At 45.4% G+C, this 20,687-nt stretch overlaps 1 protein-coding gene across 1 annotated transcript in view; it reads right to left on the bottom strand.

Moving 5' to 3' along the window:
- The window catches only part of Pnpase (polyribonucleotide nucleotidyltransferase 1), a 71,991-nt gene that overhangs the window by 11,362 nt on the left and 39,942 nt on the right, over positions 1-20,687 (bottom strand). Inside the window, exons 16-21 of the mRNA XM_077681717.1 lie at positions 20,081-20,152; positions 15,845-15,908; positions 9,226-9,309; positions 8,475-8,558; positions 7,413-7,519; positions 510-565 (exon numbers count right to left, since the gene is read on the bottom strand). Coding sequence (XP_077537843.1) covers positions 510-565; positions 7,413-7,519; positions 8,475-8,558; positions 9,226-9,309; positions 15,845-15,908; positions 20,081-20,152 — 467 coding nt within the window. The remainder of the gene's footprint in view (positions 1-509; positions 566-7,412; positions 7,520-8,474; positions 8,559-9,225; positions 9,310-15,844; positions 15,909-20,080; positions 20,153-20,687) is intronic.

The following is a 20,687-nucleotide window of genomic DNA, read 5'->3' as shown; positions in this document are numbered from 1 at the left end:
GGTCGCACCATATTCGCCCTTCCTGAGCTTTTTAAACCCCTGCTTATGCCAAAATGGCCAGCAATGCACACGCATATCTTTGTACACCTGAATTTCTTTCCCGCCCTATGCTTTGGTGCCACTTGTGTGATTTTTAGAAGATAATTCGAACAAAGTTTCAAGAAAAATACAAATACTGCACATAATGCTTGACATGTTCTCAGCAAATGCCTTTGTTCCTGAACCCCTCCCCCTCATTTCTTCACCATGAAGTGGTGTTCAATCACTGCGTCAACAGTTGACTGCAGGTCACCCAACTAGCGACCATGCTGTGAGCCAGTTCGAATAGAAGTGGTGGCCTTCCTATCGTCGTACATTTAAACCGAGATCCCAACGCCACAATTAGGAAAAACGTCCTCAGATAATGAAGCTTGATGCTTAATGCTTTTCTCGATGCTGTTTCTTTTTGTGTGCTACAGCGATTGCCCCGTACGTGTGCGTGTATGAGCTTTGCGCACGGTACGGCTTACCTGACCTCGACGATCTTGGCTGTGTAAACGGCACCAAACTCTAGGGTCGGCTCACGCTGCAATGGAAGAGAAAGCGAGGAAAGAAAGGAATTCAAGGTGAATTGCAGCATCGGATGGATCGGCAAGAAGACGGATTGTGATCTCTCTCTCTCCTTTCTCTAGCTCTCTTTCTCCCTTTCTCTCTCCCTTTGTCTATCTTTATCTCCCTTTATCTATCACTCTCTCTCTCTCCTTTCTCTCTCTCTCCCTTCATCTATCACTCTCTCTCCCTTCATCTATCACTCTCTCTCCCTATCTTTATCACTATGTCTCTCTCTCTTTCTCTCTCTCCTCCAGTCCACAGTCCACCACTGTGAGAGGCAGACTCCCCAATTCCAGACCACCAGGTACTATTTCTTCGTTTAACACATGTCAAATGGGAATGCAACATAAGAGGCAGAGCAGAACAGCTGAATGAGAAAGCAGACCAGCAGGCTCGGTGGTTGATTAACGTCACCAACCCAATGTTCTTTTCCACTCTGAAAACAATAAAAAACACACACACTCTTCTCGTGTCCCCTGTTTTTGCCTGCACGATGCTTGCAAAAGTACACACATTTCCTCTGCCTGAAGCTTCAACCTCTTCAAAATCAAGCTGAGGATGGCCATGCTGAACCCCGCAATCGGTCTTGCCCAAGCAAGTGTGAATAAAGACGGGGAACAAATGCTTCCTTCGAAAAGACATGGTCAACCCTCAGACCTAGTGAAGTGTCGACACACTGAACTTTGTGTCTCCCGAAATAGTTCAGGAAGCCCGAGCACTTTAAGAAGTCTTTGAGAGCTCCCTGAACTTTGACTCAACTTCACACAATGCGCTACTGTAGTGCGCAAGTCCCTCTGATGGAATAGCGACTGACGCAGCAGCACTCAAAGCCAGTAGTCTAGAAAAGGCAGCCACTAGACGGCTCAGAAAAGCAAAAAGTACAAGTTCTTTGTGAGCTGCGCTACTACGTGGAAGCAGAAACGCCTTTCATTTTTATTTCTATTTCTTGGACAGGGCCTTCACAGTTTACTCGAAAGCATCCTCGCAACCTAGCTTAATAAGTGAAGCTTATTACAGTAGAATATCGTTGATATGGTTTGGTACAATATGTTTATTGGACTAATATGTCGTTCTTTTGATTTCTGGCCGATGCCTCTTAGCAATAATGCATTTTTGTTCATTTAATATGATGGCCTTTTTGCCAAAAATTGGACAATACGACCGCGAAAGTGCACCTTGACTTAGATTTCCAGAAATCGTACGTTTATTCTTCGCTACATTAGCTCAAACTGCATTCCGACAAGCCACAATGTGCACGTTGCAGAGCCGTTGAGGCTACGGCAACGCCGGTTTAGCGGCGAAAACATGGCTTCCAGCCGTGGCCGCTCCGTCCAATGATGATGATACGTCAGGCGATGCACCGCTCCATCTAGCGAAACGTAGCACAATCGTAGCGAAACGTAGCACTAGTGTCAACGCTCGACACTGTCGTCACTCAGCAAGAGGAACTTTGAAAGAAGCACCCGTGTGTACGAGATTTGGGCGCACGTTAAAGATCCCCTGCAGGTGGTCAAAATTGATCCGGAGCCCTCCATACAGCACGCCTCATCACCTGCGTCACATCGGTGCGTAAAACCCTATAATCAATCAACTTTTAAAGAAGCTGCAAGTTTTCGGCCCTGTTGTAAAACAAACGCTAGGTGCAAAGTACGAGCAAATGGAAGACATCCTGCTTACATGGTTCAAATAAGTTACAGCTGCAGTCCAGACGGGTCAGCCCTACGTGAAAAAGGTGACAACATCGCGCTATTCTTGGACATTGAAGGCTTGGAAGCGTCCTGCTGCTGGCTTCACCGATTCAAGGCATGACACGGATGGTCGTACAAAAAAAGTGTCCGCTGAAGCGAAAAATACCCGCACCGTCTTATGTTTCAGAAGAATTTACTCCCAGACGTTGAAAGGAAGAAAGTGGTGCAAAATCGACCAGCTACTTCCATGTTGCTCAGTGAAAAAGAGTTGCTGATGGAGTAAGCATATTTTCCTCCTTTTCATAACCTATTTGAACAATACGATTTTCGCGCAACACATTTCATTTTCCGGTTCCGGTGAAAAATGTGTCGATGAGATTTCACTGCATGTGGTGGCTCTGGCCTCATGTATTTTCGATATGCGAGAACAAAAACTACCCACAACTCACATGTTTTTTTAAGTGCAAGGTGCTGAGAAACAAATGTGCATTCCAACATTGGGCGCTACTTGCAAGCGGTCATCCCCAAACTCACACGCCGCGCAAACCATGACTTGGACCTCAAGCTTATAGTATACGTCCCAGCGCTTGGATAAACATTTCAGGTAGATTAGTTTTCAAAAGGCACCATTTTCCGTGACCCTCAGAGTCAAAATACCACCACCACTGTGAAAACAGCTTGACAAGGCCCCCCGACCCCCATATGTTGACAGCATGGCAGTTCACACGTTTTTTTAATTTTAAACAGACAAGCGCACAAATTAATTAGGCAGATGACGTCGATAAAAGCCTGACACAAGATGATAACTCCTAATAGTTATACAAAGAATAGGTGGTCTGGCAAGACTATAACCACACCAAAAAGTGTTTTCAAAAACCAGTTCGTGCTATAATGTACACGTTGCTCAAAAAGCAGCCTAACTGCATTGCTGCTTCTTCTAAACGGGTCAAAATGGTCTTTGGATAATTGGCTTAACAAAACTGGCATGGTGTAATTCAGGGACTGTTTGTCATAGTACGTTCGAGATGTTTAGGGACGGCCACCATCAGCGCTCATGAGAAGTAAAATGTGCTCATACCTTTCCCTTAAATTTGGCGTCCCCTCTCTGTCGTGTGCTAAAAAGCTTCGATGGTCATCAATATTCCCAGAGTGCAACGACTCATGATGTCCTTTTTACCCTCAAAAGATTTTCATCTTACACCTCAACACGTCGCCTTCTGTCTACCCCTTCGTTTAACACTGCCTTGTGCTGGCCATTCTGTGATTCAGGTAGTCTCCCGCATCATATGGCCAACCCAAGCACACATTTTCCCCTTCAACCTGCACTAAAATGCATTGTACAAGTTTACTCTTAGTCCCCAAAGCTTGTTTTCCATTCCTACCCGGAGCTTTAGGAGGCATCCTCTTTCATACCATGGCTTGTAGGGGCACCGTAAGTTAGCACCAAAAGTACACGCTGGTTGTAAAGCATTCTTTTCAGTTACAGAAGTAACCAACTGCTTACTATCTGTAAGTGCCAATCCCACACACCTCGCTCCTTCATCACGATAGAAATCAGCGCTGACAACTGGTCCAACACCGTCAGATTCCCCCACCATTTCCAGTGTTTCATTACCTCATTACCTGGCCTCAAGGGTGGGCTCACTAGTATTTGGCAGTCGAGGATTACTGTAGGCTCTTTTGTACTTTGCGTAAAGAAAGCCCTCAAACAACCACTGCCATCGCTAAGAAGCACATACAGTCCCGTAGTGCAAACTTTGAGTACCGTAATTACCCGATTCTAACGCGCACCTTTTTTCCGGAAAAATAGGTCTAAAAATCGCATGCGCGTTAGAATCGGATACGAAACCAAAACTGCTGAAACAACGGAAATTTCGTCTCGCCCATCGCCATCTCAAGATGGCGCCAAAGCTTTTAGCAACAATTTTTCGGATGCAGGAAGCATAGGCGCCCAGGCTTTTCTATCGGCCGTTCACACAAATCGTCAAATCGTTCCACTTGCGCACTTGATAACAACAACGGCAGCAGCGACTCGCGCGCGTTCAAAACGAGTGGTCGGCTGAAGCGTGCGCCTCTGGAGAAGTTCGCAGGACGGGCGTGCGAGGCATGGGCCACGATCCCATCGATCATGGTTGAACGTTCATTATGAAGTGTGGCATCGCGAACGCGCTTGACGGCACCAAGGACGAGATGTTGTGGTCAGCGTAGAGCGACGAAGAGGGAGATGGGTGAGATTACTTCGAGAAATAAATCGCCCGTTTATCTCGCATTCGTTTTTCTTGCTCACAAAGTTCCATGCGCGTTACAATCGGAAGTGCAAGTTTTTTCGTTTTTTTTGCCAGGAAAATAGGGTGCGCGTTAGAATCAGGGGTGTGTTAGAATCGGGTAATTACGGTACCTAAGTCCTGCAAGAACTTTGTCAAGGTGATCAGACGAGCCATTGCATGTCAAAAGAGAGCAGACGAACGCACTCTTCCAACTCTCCCTAATCTTTAGCCTTTCGCAGTGCTGTGGGAAGGACCCCTCAGCCTTGAGCACCCACAAACACGCACCGGCAAAACCCTTTGGTGATTGACAGCATGGCCGCAACGCCCCTTTGGTGTGCAACAAACTTCTCCCCTGCAACTGCTCTAGCCGAGTGTTCGCAGCAAGGCTAAACGCTAAGGACCTCCCGTCAGCAGTGCCAGTATCACGTTTGGCTTGAAAGTTTAAAAAACAATTTGCTGGCAAGTCGGATGCATTGTTTTCTCTTGTATTTCTTCTGTAAGCGTTGGTAGTGAAGTGCCGTGCACAAGCCTACACGCGGGTTCAATTCAACAGAGCTGAGAGGCCGGTGTAGTGCACGAACACTTGTTCAAGTTCTCATCGCGATAAACTTTCAAGCATTCTCTACCGTCATCAACAGTTGGAGGAAAGGGGCGGAGAATCACCGGTGCCGAAACATGTCAGTACGCACTGCTCATTAAACAGGACACGAAGACAAAATGCACAATTTTAACGAACCAGCCCTTCAGTACCTCACTTCCTTCCATTCAAGCCACAAAAGATGTCTTTTTAACCAAAAAGGTGGTAGAAATGGTGAAAAACTTTCAAATTTCGTGCTACAGTAACGTAACATAGGCCAGAACTAAAAACACAGCTATCGGTGTGTTGAATGCACATTAGCATTCAAGTGGTGCGGTCAAATGGAACTACCGTATTTTCGCGCGTATAACCCGCACCAAAAATGCAAAAATTCAAAGTAAGGGTGCGGATAATACGTAGGTTTTTTTCTTTAGTGTAGCTTCATGGCAATGCGCGTTGTGCTGTGAAGCTCCTATGCAGTAACACTGACTAAGCCTTCCATGGCAGCGATTGCGCAAAACGTACAAGGACAAGGAAGAAAAGGAGGAGCGCACTCTAACAACTGAATTTTATTAGTGAATGGTGACTTTCGCCTTGCAGTCAGCGTATTTTACTTGCTAAACATATGCTTTTGCTGTCTACATAGTATGTTGTTTAAGCAGTAGCTTTGGTGCAGCCTTTCCCGTATCAAATGTGCGGGCAATAGGCGAGAATCTTTTTTTTTCTTTCCCGGCGGGCTGAAAGTGGGGGTAAAGATTATTTGCAGGGGCGGGTTATACGTGCTAAAATATGGTATATGAGGCCCCACTACAACTATCCAGTCATGTCTACCTTTGGCAGCTGCCACTAGAACCAACAAGGTTTTCTTAGAACATAGAGAAATTGTCGAGAAATAGCTTTGGAGAGGCCAGTGGTTCGCCAGTTTTCTATATAAACTATGCGTTTGAAGTTTGCGGCAAAAATTGGTATCATTGTCATCGGGTCAGCGCAGCATTTTTAAAGGGACCCTGTAACACTTCCGATAAACTCTTTCGCCCTTTCCTTCGCATCTGGAAGCACTCCGAAAGCTATAGTTATCGCCAGCACGGAGCAGCAGTGCTTGATTTTCTCGCCGCACCAGATACGCCTTCCGTTTCTGCTCTGTTTTGGTGGCTTTATTTTTAAAGTTGATATCGAAAAGCATTCATTGCTGCAACTGAAGGAAAACTGGTCAACAGCCGCTACATGGCCTCAGTGACGTGATTCGAGCCGTCGGAGAATGTCAAGATGGACCGGCAAAGAGAGAAAAATCTTTTGAATGATTTTCCAAGTTATCTGATGACCATAGAGCAGTAATTTTTGGCTGAGGTACTCGGCGACCCCCTAATCTATGTACTGAGTGTGTTGGGTGACTACGTTCTGCAAGCATTCAAGATTTCAAAAGAAGTTGAAAAAAGTGTTGCAGGGCCCCTTTAAGGGGGGACACCCCTCTTAAAACTATTTCTTTTAATTTTTAAGTAAATTCTGTGAAACTTGTCAGACTTGCTGCTTTTCCTCCACTGATTTCAAATATGGCATTATTTTTTTAGTTTGTCAATTAGGTCCCGAGATAATTATAGGTAATTAACAATTTTTGGAGGAACAATAGACAAAACTGTGTTGGTAAGAAAACCGTAATCTTTACATTTTCCAATACTATGAACACTGGTGAGTGCAATAAGACAATCAGTTTTTTGATGCGTCGCTTGGAACTAATTTTACAGCTCATTAAACTTCAGTGTTTGAAGTTGGCACTCAAAATGGCTCCTTGCCAGTGTTGCCACCAAGGTTTAATGAGCTGTAAAATTAGTTCCAAGCGACGCATCAAAAAACTGATTGTCTTTTGCACTCACCAGTGTTCATAGTATTGGAAAATGTAAAGATTACAGTTTTCTTACCAGCACAGTTTTGTCTATTGTTCCTCCAAAAATTGTTAATTACCTATAATTATCTCGGGACCTAATTGACAAACTAAAAAAATAATGCCATATTTGAAATCAGTGGAGGAAAAGCAGCAAGTCTGACAAGTTTCACAGAATTTACTTAAAAATTAAAAAAGTTTTTTTAAGAGCAGTGTCTCCCCTTAAAGAAACAAACTCGTATTTTGCATTCATGCCACCTCTAATGACTGCACTGTTTCTTAAACTATGCTCCAATCTTTTTCACAGCAGCTTTGATTCCTTTTTTCATTTAGGGGCACTGGTGTATACAGCAGCACCAGAGAGAGAAGGAGGGGGAGCGAGGGAGAGGGGGAGGGGAGGCAAGATGCACCTCTTCCTTGAGGAAGTGCTCGACCATCTCCTTGGCCTCGTTCATGGCGTCCTGGTTGGGGGCAAACATCTCGAAGCACGTCTCGTCGATGGGCGACAGCTGGACCCCTGCAGTCACCAGAGAGATGGCACTTCGCAGGCAGTCGGTCGCAAAGACACAGAAGCGATAGTGGGAACGCATCAAGCGCTCCTCTTGGTCCACCTCCCATTCCATTTCATTTAATTTCATTAAAAACTATCAACCCTTAAAGGCTCGTATGCCTCACACAAGGGGGGCTTTGTCAAGAAGTGTGTATCATGTACAATATCATGTTCAACAAGACATACCTGCCAGGTTTGCCGGGATGGCATTAGGGAGATCTGACCGGGGAAAAGGAGCAACAACAGAATGGGTAACCTTACAGACTTTTTTTTTATTTACTTACAACATAGCAGGAAATGTACGGCTTCATCAGGAACTGAACTGTTTTGTTCTTTCGTCTAAACTAACAACAAGCTACACCACTGGAGACTGGCTAAATCTTCAGAACTGCCGTCCAGAATGGCCGTGCTCATGAGTAAATGAAAGCGGCAGTGGCGCTGCGCTTCCATCAACAGTAAACTAACAATGGGACGAGCAGGTTCACTGTCTGCGCATGGTCAACTACGCTTTTTAAGCACTTCACTGATAACGATGCTGATTGGTGTCGCGTTCAGGTATACCTCCGGTGCATTGTGGCCAGACTGGGAAAAAGATTTGGCCAAAGACGGGTGCGTTTTCGGGAGATTTTTGTTTCAGTCGTACAATCGTACAAAACCATGAAAATTCGGGAGTCTCCCGGAAAATTCGGGAAACCTGGCAGGTATGACGAGAACATTTTACACATGAGTAAGGGGGTGGAAACTAAAGCAAGACTTCTTGGATGAGAGGCATTCGCACAGACAAAAATTTTCACATTTCAAAGACTGTCGTCTTAACATCCCTGTCAGGATGCTGTTATGCTTGTTTTCCTTTGACAATTCTTGGCACATGTCAATGGACTCTATCCCGCAAGGGGGCAAACTGGCCCCACGCTTTTCGTACCGGTCTCAGCCGTCAACTTCTTCAGGTTGTGGCCGCCAAGTCCGACAAAGCGCGCCCGCTGATGCACCGGAACTTCCAGCCTCTCTGGAGAAGAGAGACAGCGAGAGAGAAGCGATCGCTGTAGCTTCCCCAATATACATCACATTCAATTTGACGCCGAGCTTGGAAGCTGCCCCCTCCTTGCTGTGACACACTCGACTGCGACACAAATGCGTAGATTCGACGTGACACATTGACTGGGTACGACAGATCTAAAACAGAAATGCGATGCATGACAGATGCTGTTCTAAGAGGCGGTAAAGACGCATGTTTTCATTCTACCACAGAATAACCAAGTGAGCGCGGTCGCCGATAATAGAGTTAAAAAAAAAAAAGAGTACAAAATGTAATCCACGCGTGAAAGCTACACAAATGAGTACTTTGGGCAGTGAAGGAATAAACTTTCATTAATATGTTAACAATAACTCACCAACACCTTCCATGAGAGCGCAAGCCATGACCGAAATTTGACCTGTCCCACTTTCCTTACTTATCCAAAAAACCCTCAACAGTGATCATTTAGGCAGTACGTAACGGGCTCGCAAGTTTGTGACACATCTCACTGTCCACAGCACCAACAAAGGTGCCTTTAACGGGAGCACAGACTGGTCGACGCTAAGCCTAATCTCTAAGGAATGACCAATGCTGGGACTGTGGTGGCAAAAGCGAGGGGAAAGCTTGGAGCAGTTGACTTAATACCAAGACAGCTCACCCGAGACAGGCCAGTTGTCCTTCTTCTGAGTTCGCGGCTTGGCGATGACCTCGTTCATGATCTTGAGGACCTCAGACTTGCCCTCTGCACATTGAGGACATAAATCACTCACATAAGCATTCACTTAATGCAGAGCTGTCTTATAATGAGGAAGTTTAAAGAAAGAAATAACATGCATGCATGAAAGCATGGTGGTACAGTAGAACCCCCCTGTTACATTCCTCACTGTTGTGTTTTCCTGGCTGTTGCATTGTTTCTCATCGGTCCCGGCATAGCTCCCATAGGATCATAATGTACTGCGCACCCCGCTGTAACGTCGCAACTGTGGGCCCGTTCCTGTATAAAGCGCCGCAACCTGACACTCTGAAGCCACTTGGGCACCGCCATTTTGGATTTTGAGGAGTATTGGTCAGGCTTTGTTACTGAACTGGCTACAAGAAGCCGCAAGAGAGTTGGAGAGGCCGTCACTAGATGGCCATCCACCGAAAGCGCTATCATCACCATCACTGTGCTTACAAGAGTAGGTTCACTTCGGAACACCAGAAGTGCACGATGTTAGCCCCGCCGCACTGTTGTAATGGTGCCGTACAGCGTTTTTAGATAAGGTCCGTTGGCAAAGAGCGCAGCCTTCCAGTACCACGGCGCGGGCCGGTGCTGCCGCTGACCAGGCGGTGGCGCTGTGGTAGCGTAGAGATCGGTCTCGGCACTTTATAAACCACCCATACCATCACTTGCAACAGTTTCTCCAAAGCTTGTAATGTCTGGCGACTTGCCAGACACTACAAGCTTTGGAGGAGCCGTCGCAGCATTGGAGGACCTCCTTCGCAGATACGTTGCACCTCAAAGTGACGCTGAAAGCAATACGGCCTTTCAGGTTATAGAGAAGTGAGTGGTGCTTACGAGCACGCGAAAGAAACGGCAAGCTTCTATTCTTGATTTTTTGTAAACATTAGGCTCACATTGCAGAAATAAATCGTTTTTGTCGAAGGGGCACTGCTTTCGCTCATTTTGCGTATCACGACACCCATGTTCACGCCACGCGACGGTCGGAACGGCGAGCGAGTGGTGCGGTGAACTCACGACGCCCGATTTTGTTGTCGAGCTTCACGGGTAGGGTGACGGTAGTGCAGTAATTAGTGCAGTGATTTTACGACCAGTAATATGACCTGACGGCCCTCTTAATTGCTCTTGGCAACACTAAATGTGCACATAAAAAATGCAAAAAAAAAAGACTGCTACATTTGGCGGAACGGGCAGAAACCAAGTTGGCAACAGTGGAACTCTAAATAGGGGGTGATTTAACGACGCCAGTTGGACGCCAGCCCATTTTTGGGGCTTTCCTCACTCATACGCCTTCCCGGCTGTTACGTTTTTTTTTGTTGTTTTTTTTCGCGGTCCAGTGAAAATTGTATTAACGCGGTTCTGCTGCACATTAAACCGAACAAAGTTTCACCCAAATCGCACCAATGTTTCATTTCCACTAAAAGCGACTGTCTCATCGTACGGGGCCATGTAAATGAGGCACATGGGTTTTGTGCACTCGGACAAAATACTTCCAGTGTTTGAACTGCTCAGCTGAGCGGCTTAGTGTGCACACTTTGAAGGGGCGCAGACAACCAATTTATCGGGAGTACACGCTCTCTAACCAAAGCAAAAGGCCATTACTTGAAACACCCTCAACCGAAAGGCTTTTTTTGATAGGGCTTTAAAACGTTTGAGAGTGGAATTTTCAGATCTGCCAGGCTTATGCATGCAGCGAAAAAGAATGCTGGCAACCGTGACAGTTAGCCGAGCAGCCACGCACTTTTAACTGCACGCGAGGTGAAAAGAGGTGTTTAGAAACATGTCCCCCCGAAAACAATTAAAGGAGCCATGAAGAGAAAACACAAGTTTGGTTCATTCAAAAGATTGTCTCGTTAGAATCATACTGACACCACTTTTAACGTAAACTTCGCTCAAATAAGCTACATAATTAGGAAAAACGGGAATGGTCATGCGACCCACCAGCTCATTTCCCGCAACAGAACCTATGTCGTCACATGGGCTAAGCTCTGCGATTGGCGGAGGCTGGCAGAAGCAGACGCAAATTAGGTAGAACTTACAAACTAGACGAACGAGCGATTTGCGCTTAAGGGGGGACGTGGCTTTCAAAATCAACTTTTTTATTTCTTTGTGGATTTTGATGAAAATTGGCACAGCAACTGGAAATGCTTCTGTGATAACACTATAAAAATTTCAAAGTAATATTTTGAAAACTTTTTTATGTATGAAATTTTCTTTTTGTTCCGCTTGTACCGAGCTTGAGCGGCTTATAAAACATGATAGAAAACTTGTTCGAAGTGCTTTGCATTCCCAAATGAATGGACGAGGTCGTGACAGTTTTAGAATTTTTTTTTTACAACACAATGTTTTTTAGTTTTCATTTTTTTAGAGGTTAATGTGCAACAGGCATGTCAACTGTGAATGATTATTTGAATAAAAAATCACAAAAAAACAAATCTGGAAAACCAAAAGTGTCACGACCTGAACAGTTCATCAAGGAATGTAATGCAAGAAACGGAATCAAAATAGACCCAGCAGTCATGAAGAAATCCCTGGTACAAGCGACACAGGTGGCAAAAAAAACTGTTTTGAGAAAACGGCTTCCGAAGTTGCAACATGGGTTTCACATATCAGAAGTCGTCACGGTTGTAGCCTTTCATGTCCTTTTGAACATGGGGCTTCTGGAAGGCCTTGCCTTGAAATTGGAGTGCCTTTTACAGCCTTTCTCTTTCCAGAAAACATCATTTTCAGCTCCTCCGTGAAGAGTACATACCCCCCTTTGCAAACCAAACGGAGGGGAGATGGGTTTCAATGGGCTTTCAATGCAAAGTAGGTTAGTTGGTTGGCTGTATCGCACTGGACAACCTCCTTTTGCAGTGTTGTCACCATGGCAACAAGTTAAGCATTTTTTTTTACTTAAATTTGAACATTTTTGGCTTTTTTTATGTTTTATCTTGCCTGGCACAGCAACTTAGTACTCATGTGCAGGTGTTCATTGCCAAAAGTTTGCATACCATAAAGATGAAAATGAGCTACTTTGAAGCTTGGTAGAGTATTCTGCATAACTCCCAACTTCAATGCAAGAGCATATTTTTTTACTACTTTTGACATTCAAGGCATCCAATATTTCTCGCAGCACAGCCAGTATGCCCTGAGCAATGGTATCAATAATTTCCCTAAAAAAATCACTGTTAAATGCTGCCACAGTAACGTACATTTTTAACGCAGAGAGCATATTTTTATTCCTATATTACTAACTCAAACCTGTTTGCATGAAAATTACATTACAAGTGCACGGGAAACGTTGCGCAAGAAAGGCGATATGGCTCGCGCGCATCGCAGCGCACGCTTACCGCGACATATCGAACTTTGATTATACCTGATATGGCTGGTCAGGTCGCTTTTAAGATTAAATCTAACGTCGCAGGCATTAATTACAACTACTGGCGTTCAATCGTAACCGGTTGCCCAGTCATGTGATGCTCCAATGCGCGTCGGCTATGCCGTGCGCGCCGCAGCGTTTGACGCGTCGACCGTTTCTTTCTCAAGGCTAGCGAGCCCACAGTCAAAACACAGCAATAACTAAGCGTGCAAACATCGCAAATCCGACTAAAAGTTCACTTCACGAACCGCTATCGCAAGCGCGCACACCGCGTCACCCTCCGGGGTCTGGCGACGGTAGAGTCACGCGCACCACGAAGCGTTCGATGACCTCCGCCTTTCGAGCCACACAACTTCCCGTAATCCGGCTCGTTATCTCTGGCATTCCCATCGCGATAACGTCCGTGTTGAATACCACAGATTGAACAGAAACTCGGCCGAGCGCAGCGGCGAAAATGAACTCAATCCGCTCGCTACGCAGCTCAGGCGGCCGCCATCTTGCGTTGCGCCCGCAACATCCAATCAGGAGGGTCGTTGATCTGTGCCCCGACCGGGGACCAATAGCGCTTCAGCATCTATTCCTAGCTTCGTTTGTGCGTCGTTTCTTTTCTGCCGTTTGTGCGTTTGTGAATGAACGAAGATAAAAGAGACGAGCAGAACCGGAAAGACGATCGCTCGGCCGATCTAACCATATCAAAATGGCCGCGCCCAGTGGCACCGTTGCGGAGATAGAGCGCTCCGAAAATTGCCGTTTTTTCGCCCTTTTGCGCTGATAGTTTGTCACCGCGCCTGACAAAAGTATTTTTTTATGCCACTTTGCGACGCTTTTCAGCGTAAAAACTTTGCAGACGCACAGAATAGGAAACATAGAAGCCGAATATGTGGGTTTCAAAAAAACGATGTTTTGGTCATTTTTCCGAAGTTGAAAGCCGCGTCCCCCCTTAAATTTAGGGCACATTCTTTACAAAGCAATAAGAATGATGGGACAAACCGTGGAAGTTACGAAAGCACATGTAAACATAGAAGTACTGATGCGTTCTGCTGTTTGTACTGCGCACAGCATGCCTGGTTTCGCTGCACAGCACTACTGGGCTTGGGGTTGTCTCAGACGACACTGGCCGATTGACGCAAGCAACGGTGTCTTACGTGACCCCATTTGTCGAGCGAGCACTGTTTCAGGGAACGAATATTTTCTCCCAGAACAAAAACAAGCCAGGTTTAAATGCGGGCAAAAACAAACCAAACGCTTGCCACGGTATGGTGGCGCCATCTAGGCTACGGAACGTAAAAAAACGCGGGAACAAACCAACACCGCTGTTCAGGGTGGAGACAACCTTCGAACGGTCCCGTGCCGCTGCAATTGGGCCAACGGGCTCAGCGCGTTATTCTTTTCGTTTCCCACGACACCTAGCAACGCGAAACAGACAATATGATTCAAACCTCCTCAGTAAACCGCGTTGCGGCGATAATTTTAGCGCGGTTTTGACACAATGACTTGCTTCGGCGGCGAGCGAGCAACCAAAAATGGCGGCGCCAGCGTATACGTGTCTCTACCCTGTACGGCGGATGCGTGAATGAAGGTACTCTAGGCTGCAGAGCGGTCGGTTTCAGTGATGTCACTTGGGGCCACGAAAACGCACGATTGAGCGGGAAAATGAAAATTTTAACCTAAATTGTTTAATTTCTCAGTGAATAAAGCACCGTTTGTATCCGGACAAGCGCTGGGGGCACTATAAAACACGAAATCTTTCGAATAAAACCAACTTGCATTTTCTCTTCATGGCTCCTTTAAAAAATGCAGTTTTTACCATTTCTTTTATGCGGTATTTGAATCACACATTGACACTGTAATGAATCTGCTTGCATGTGTGTATGGTAGTGTCACGTCTAGATACTAGATGGCGCCACTTTTCAGATTTCAGGAAGTTTGATGACAAACTAAAGTTATTTCCACAAATCTATTTAGAAATTCCTTGTGGTTTCCCCACCATACAAAGCCCTAGAGAACATGGGCCCACAAAGATCGGTTGCCTGTCCCTTTTAATGTTGGTGTAGCTTCCACAACAAGTCAAAGATGGGCTAATTATTGGCTGGAAGTAAGTGATGACAAACCATGCTTAGCTTTCATGCACGACAATTTTCTTTTGCAGTAAAACCGCATCAAACGGCCTCTCTTATTTCCACGTCTAAAGCAGTTCCGAACAGTTCCTTGGCAGTCCCAAACTGCTTTTGCAAAAGAATTTCTGTGGGCACACAAAATAGAAAGCTGCTTTGGAGCTGTTATGGAAAGTACAAAATGGCAACTGAGAGCTTAAACAGCTGGAATTATCTCGTGTATCAAATTAAATTAGTTGACAACCATTCCAAAGCCATGGTTCCATATTGCAGATGCCTGTTGCAGGTGACCACAAACATTGCACTTAAAAAAAGAAAAAAAGAAAAAAAGAAAAAAAAAGAAACAGCAGTTTAACAGAGTTCGGAGTAAAGTAAAACCTTCTTGAAACTTGGTTATTATTATTATTATTATTGTAAGAGAAATTTTAGTGAAAATGGTTTGGTTGGTTTCCCGATGTTTGCCATGTTAGCAACACTGCGTAAAAGCTCGCAAAACTTTCTCAATCGGAAATTATCTCAGCAAAGTTCATACTGAAGAAGAGTGCACTTAATCTTGATTGTTACACTCCAACCAAAACTTTCTGATGCTCCCATTTTCTTAGAGAAGGAAGCTAGAAGCATGAAATGACTCTTGTATCCCTCTTTGATTCGTCGAGATTATGATTGAAGGAAAATTAAAAGCACACTTATGTTCAAAACTAATCTCAAAGTTCCAAGAAAAAATCTCGGTACATTCGAAATAAACAGCAATGCGTAGAGACTGCTTTCACATTCAATGCCATGATGCTGCGACAGGTGTTTCTTAACCTTTGTGACAAAAACTTAAATACGACATGCTCCCATGTATTTCTGGGAAAAAAACTGATTGATTAAATGACTGATTGATTGCCTGATTGATTTATTAATTGATTGACTGACTGATTCATTGATTGATTATTGAAAAAGCCATGTATCCCTGTACAGCAGGGTCCCCTGTGAGTTTAATCCCGCAATCCCAATTAGGCGAGTGTTCAAATATTAGCATTCCGATCGGAGCATGCCTTCCAACGCCAAGCACTGAGCCGACAGAAGCCAAGCCCACCTGTGGCCTGCTGAATGGCTTCCATGACCACCTTGAGGGGAAGACCCGGGATCTTGATGTCAGCCTGCGTGAGTCATTTACCACAGAAAGCAATGCTTGTGAGAAGAGCAAAAAAATTACCACCCACGATTTTTCCCACTGCGGCAGATGGATGGGCTACAAGGTGTGTCATAGTAACGTGACGAGGACTGCTTGGGGAGCTTGATTGGTTTTTCAATGAACGATGTGTCCCGTGCCCCTGCAGTTCTTGTAAAACTAAACTATGCGCTCACCCCCCCCCCCACCCAAAGAGGTCCTGCGCTTCTTTTTTTTTTTTTAAGCATCCCGCTTGTGCGAGGTCGCAAACGTGTTGCGACCGTCATGAATGCAGTGCTTATATAGCTCTAATCGTAAGCGCTCGATACTGTTCTGCAATGTGTATAAATAATTATTGCTCAAATAAACTGTTCCGGCGATGTGCAGTCATTCAGGCCAAAGTATTTAATTTTCTCTCCACATGTATAAAAACGGTTCATAAATAGAAGCAATAAATTTTCATATGTTCATATAAAATTTCCGGCTTTGTACAGTTGTTTATGTAGGAATATATAAGAGTTATTGAAGTGTTCATATTTCATCTGCAAACAGTATATGTATATATTGTTGAAATAAAATGTTGTACGTTTGTGGGCAATACTTTTTTTTTTTGGTTTTGAAATTCGCTCCCCCTCCAAAACCAATATTTTACTGGCACTCAGCTGAAGATACAGCCACAGTGGCTGTGGCTGTGGCTGTGGCTTGGTACTGCGTATGTGCCATGGTGGCAACATGTTTTACCCCTGCTACAGTGGCATGTCAAATGCCTTCGAACCGAATGCCATTTGACTGAAATGAGGGGCTCCGAATGCCATTCCGAATCTGCTGTGCTCCACGACAATTTCAATGGCAGTTGAAAGCTTCAGCAATTGCTCACCGGGCTGCAGCAGCGCTAGTGCTGTCGAGTTTTGATTCAATACAATAATGCAACAATCAAATTTACGACCAGTCTTTGGCTGTAAAATGATATCAGATTATAAATAACGTCAGCTCCGGCACAAATTTGGTGGCCTCTAGTTTGACTTCAAATTGAAATCAAGGTTTTTTATACTTTCAAGCATGTGTTTTTTTATGCTGTCTGGCCGCACTGGTGTTGAGAGTATGGAACTATTCATTTTTCCTTTCGATCCGTATGTGGCTGCGACACATGACATAAGTGAATAAAAAGTAAACAGAGTCCCACAATTAAAGGTATTTCATTTGTTCTAAGAACACCAGTAATATAATTTTTAATGCTGACTTAACGGGGACTCGCTTGATCACACTCCTATCAGACTTCCCATGGTGCTTTAGAAGCACCGTGTCCCGATACAAAAGGTTTTACAAATTCATGGAAATGTTCCCAACGGCCTAGCTTGCTTCTTCTAGAAATGCAAACAAGAAACGCATTTTGGTGCATCCAGTTTTCACTAGATGGCCCTAGCTTCCAGCAAGCAAGAGTTTGATTTTTCGGTACGGAAGTGACATATGTCTAATATAAGCAAATTAGGCTGTTGTGAACATCGATATGTATTTGTCAAGCTTTTCGTATTTGTGGACGATGGTTTTTAAGTCCGTGGATCATGGAGCGGCAAGCCCCATAGGAAAGTTAACAGCTGAGTCCCCCTTAGGATGCCGCGTGGGGAGAGTGCAAGAAATAGCATTCGAGAGCCCCAAATGCCTCTCGGGACGCTCATTCAGCAATGCTCCTTTGAGTCGAATGCCACTGAAAAACTTAGTGGAGCTGCCGAATGTTCGCATCAGCTTTATCTCGTTGAAGCTGGTCATTCGGTCTCTTGTACTGAACCACAAGTGATCACCGCTTGACCCAGCGCGGTCCGTTAGTTCGCGCGCGCGGGCGTGTGCGGTTTCGTTATCGAGGATTTTTTTTTTCTTTTCCTGTGGGCTGAAAGTGGGGATGCAGATTATATGCAGGGGCAGGTTATACGCGCAAAAATACGATATACACGCCTCACATTTATCACTTCCAGACGTAAGCAGAAACTTGACACGCTGCACACTGAAGAAGAAAATATCAGAATCTGCTTGCACAAGAGGGAAAAGATTAATTCTGGACTTTGTCGCAACCGGTATAAAGTGGTTGCATTGAACCCCAGTGTTAGAGACAATCGGGTATAAGAGACCCTATTCACCCACTCGGATGGCTGCCCTATCTTTCTCATAAAATTAACCTCTCTTATAACAGACATCGGATGTAGAAGGTAGCCAATTATGGAGGACAAGTTATGTTTGAATTTCGGTCAACAATCTCGCTTGTAACAAGACATTTCACCTTTACATGCAGTCCCTACACCAGTCACTAACTGCAGCTGCATCTGTTATGGAAACGAAGGGGGACGACAGACGGCCACAGTCGCTAGTCATTATAACTTCAGCAAACACACAGTGGCTCAGTCAGCTATGAAACGACGATGACAAGCCCTGCCAATGGAAATGCAATGTACAGCAGTGGTTAAAGCTTACCGCCAAGCGTACAAGTGTGACTACGCATGCGGGCTTCTGTGCAAGCCAAGATTAGTGCGCATGCACGGTGGCCACTCCCGATCGTGTAGCTCCCAATCAAGAAGCATCGCAGACGTTGATTCCTGCAAGCGTGATGAATAGCCAGAGCACACGGCGGAAGAAGCTGTGCGCTCTGGCTATTCATCAGGCTTGTGAACTCAACACCTACGATTCTTCATCTTCCGCAGACAGTGAAAGAAAGCTTGAAGAGAGTGTTGTAAAAAACCAGTGTAAATATACAGACATGAAGCAAACAAGGATTCAGAACTATTTCACAACTCTGCGGGCAAAACATGAATTACAGTAAACCTTTTGCAACATGCTGTAGTGTTCTTTTGAGCTTACCGTATTTATTCGAAAATAGGTCGAGCACGAATATAGGTCGACCCCCTAAAAATTGAAGTCGCCGAAAAAAAAAATAATATATTCGATTATAGGTCGACCCATACTTTTAAGAAAAAACTTCAGGAAACTTTTTAAAACTCCCATTTATTTACAACGCGGTGACGCGGTCACCTCACTGGTCGGAGCCACACACTGCGTCGTCGTCGGAACTTGCGCCGCATGCGCTGCAGTTCATTACCCACCTCCGCCCCCGACTGGCTTTGAAGGCTGAACGGCCAATCCTGCCTCGCAGCGCTAACTGTTGAGCTTTGGTCTGAATATCGCACGCTCCTCTTCCACGTGCAGCCGGAGTTTTTTCTCGAGAGCACCGTGCCTCCCAATTGTAGGGCCACGAAATGCACGACGCAGTCCCCTACGAGCAAAAAGTGCGTCCCGCTGTTTCCGCCATCCCCTGATCAGCTTTTCATTAACGTCTAACTCTCGCTGAGCGGCGCAGTTGTTCAAGTTCTCAGCAAACAGGATCACCCGCCGCTTAAAGTCCGACGTGACATCGCGAAATGCGCACGAGAAAAACATTATGTGCGGAAATCACAACGAAGCAAACACAAAGAAAGCGCATGAAACGGAGAACGGGAGATAGTAGAGACAGCGAGCGAAGCAGGCAACGCCGTTCCGTTCACGAGGTGGCTACGCTAGGTGGCGAAAGTCACCTTTACCCCCACCTCGCGCTAGCCGCTACCGCGGCTCCGAAGACACCAAGCCAAGCCAATCTGGCTCTCTAGCCAGTACGTCAGCTCGCTCGTGTCCGGTTAGGCCGCAGGTAATGCGCGATAGCCGGCAGTGACTGGGTGGTTTTCTTACGCTGATTGTTTTGTTATTTTTTCCTTTATTTTCTTGCCTGTCTTTGTTCTAGATGCTCCGCGCTGCCGCCTCAAATTGAGGAGCGCCGGGCGCGACGGAGAAACGGATCGCTCGGTGCGCTCGCCATTTTTGATCACGACTATAGGTCGAGGTTCTTCGGTCACGATTATAGGTCGACCCTCAATTTTTAAGCACATTTTCAGAAAAAAAAGGTCGACCTATATTCGAATAAATACGGTAATTTATTCTTAAAGTGCCCACATTGAACTAGGGGCTCATCAATAAGTGAAAACATTCGGCCCTGTTCATAAGAGACCTCTAGCATAGGAGACAGACACTGCTCCCCGGTACGTGTCTCTTACAAAGGGGTCCAACTGTATATCTGATGCCTAGTGCCCCCCCTGTGTGACGAGTTTGCCCCGAGAGGGGGAAAAGGCCACCAGGTACACTCACCTGAAGCGCTGTGATGCCCTTCTTGGTGCCAGCCATCTTGAAGTCCATGTCTCCCAGGTAGTCCTCGATGCCCTTGGAGGAAGAAGAAATCACAGGTGCTGTAGGCAAGTGAAGAAGAAGCCGCTTTCTCTGACATTCTCCTTTCCTCTGGAATCACACATGTCTGAGTTGGGTACACCTTCCCCGCTCAACCAATGAAATGCCGTGGCATACTTTCCCTTCAATCTGAAAAAACCCATTTCAGCTAGAAATCCGTTCCCCACTCTTGGTGAACAATTCCTTACTATTTCCTATTATCCCATCGAACAACAAGGCCTTACCCTTGGTGCCAACCCACTGCCTTACTTTCTGTTTGACACAAACTGACTCTTTTACATATTAACCTCCAAAAAACGTGGCCAAAATTATTACTTCAGTATTTTTTAAATGTTTGTCATAGCCTGTCAACAGTTTGTTTTTTGCATATCCAACCGGCATATCACACACCCCATCATGCTGATTACCTGCGGAGGGATTTCTACCATTCCCACAGAATACTATAAACGTTCACCAGTTGTACTAACACGAAAGACGTAGAATGGCTGGCCTCATCGTACCACTTCAATCA

The sequence above is a fragment of the Haemaphysalis longicornis genome, unplaced genomic scaffold (genome assembly GCF_048455015.1).
Source record: "Haemaphysalis longicornis isolate Haplotype H1 unplaced genomic scaffold, Haemaphysalis longicornis Haplotype H1 scaffold_8, whole genome shotgun sequence".
In the NCBI taxonomy this organism is placed as follows: Eukaryota; Metazoa; Arthropoda; class Arachnida; order Ixodida; family Ixodidae; genus Haemaphysalis; species Haemaphysalis longicornis.
Note: the sequence above shows the minus strand (reverse complement) of the source record. Positions and strands in the feature narration are given on the sequence as shown.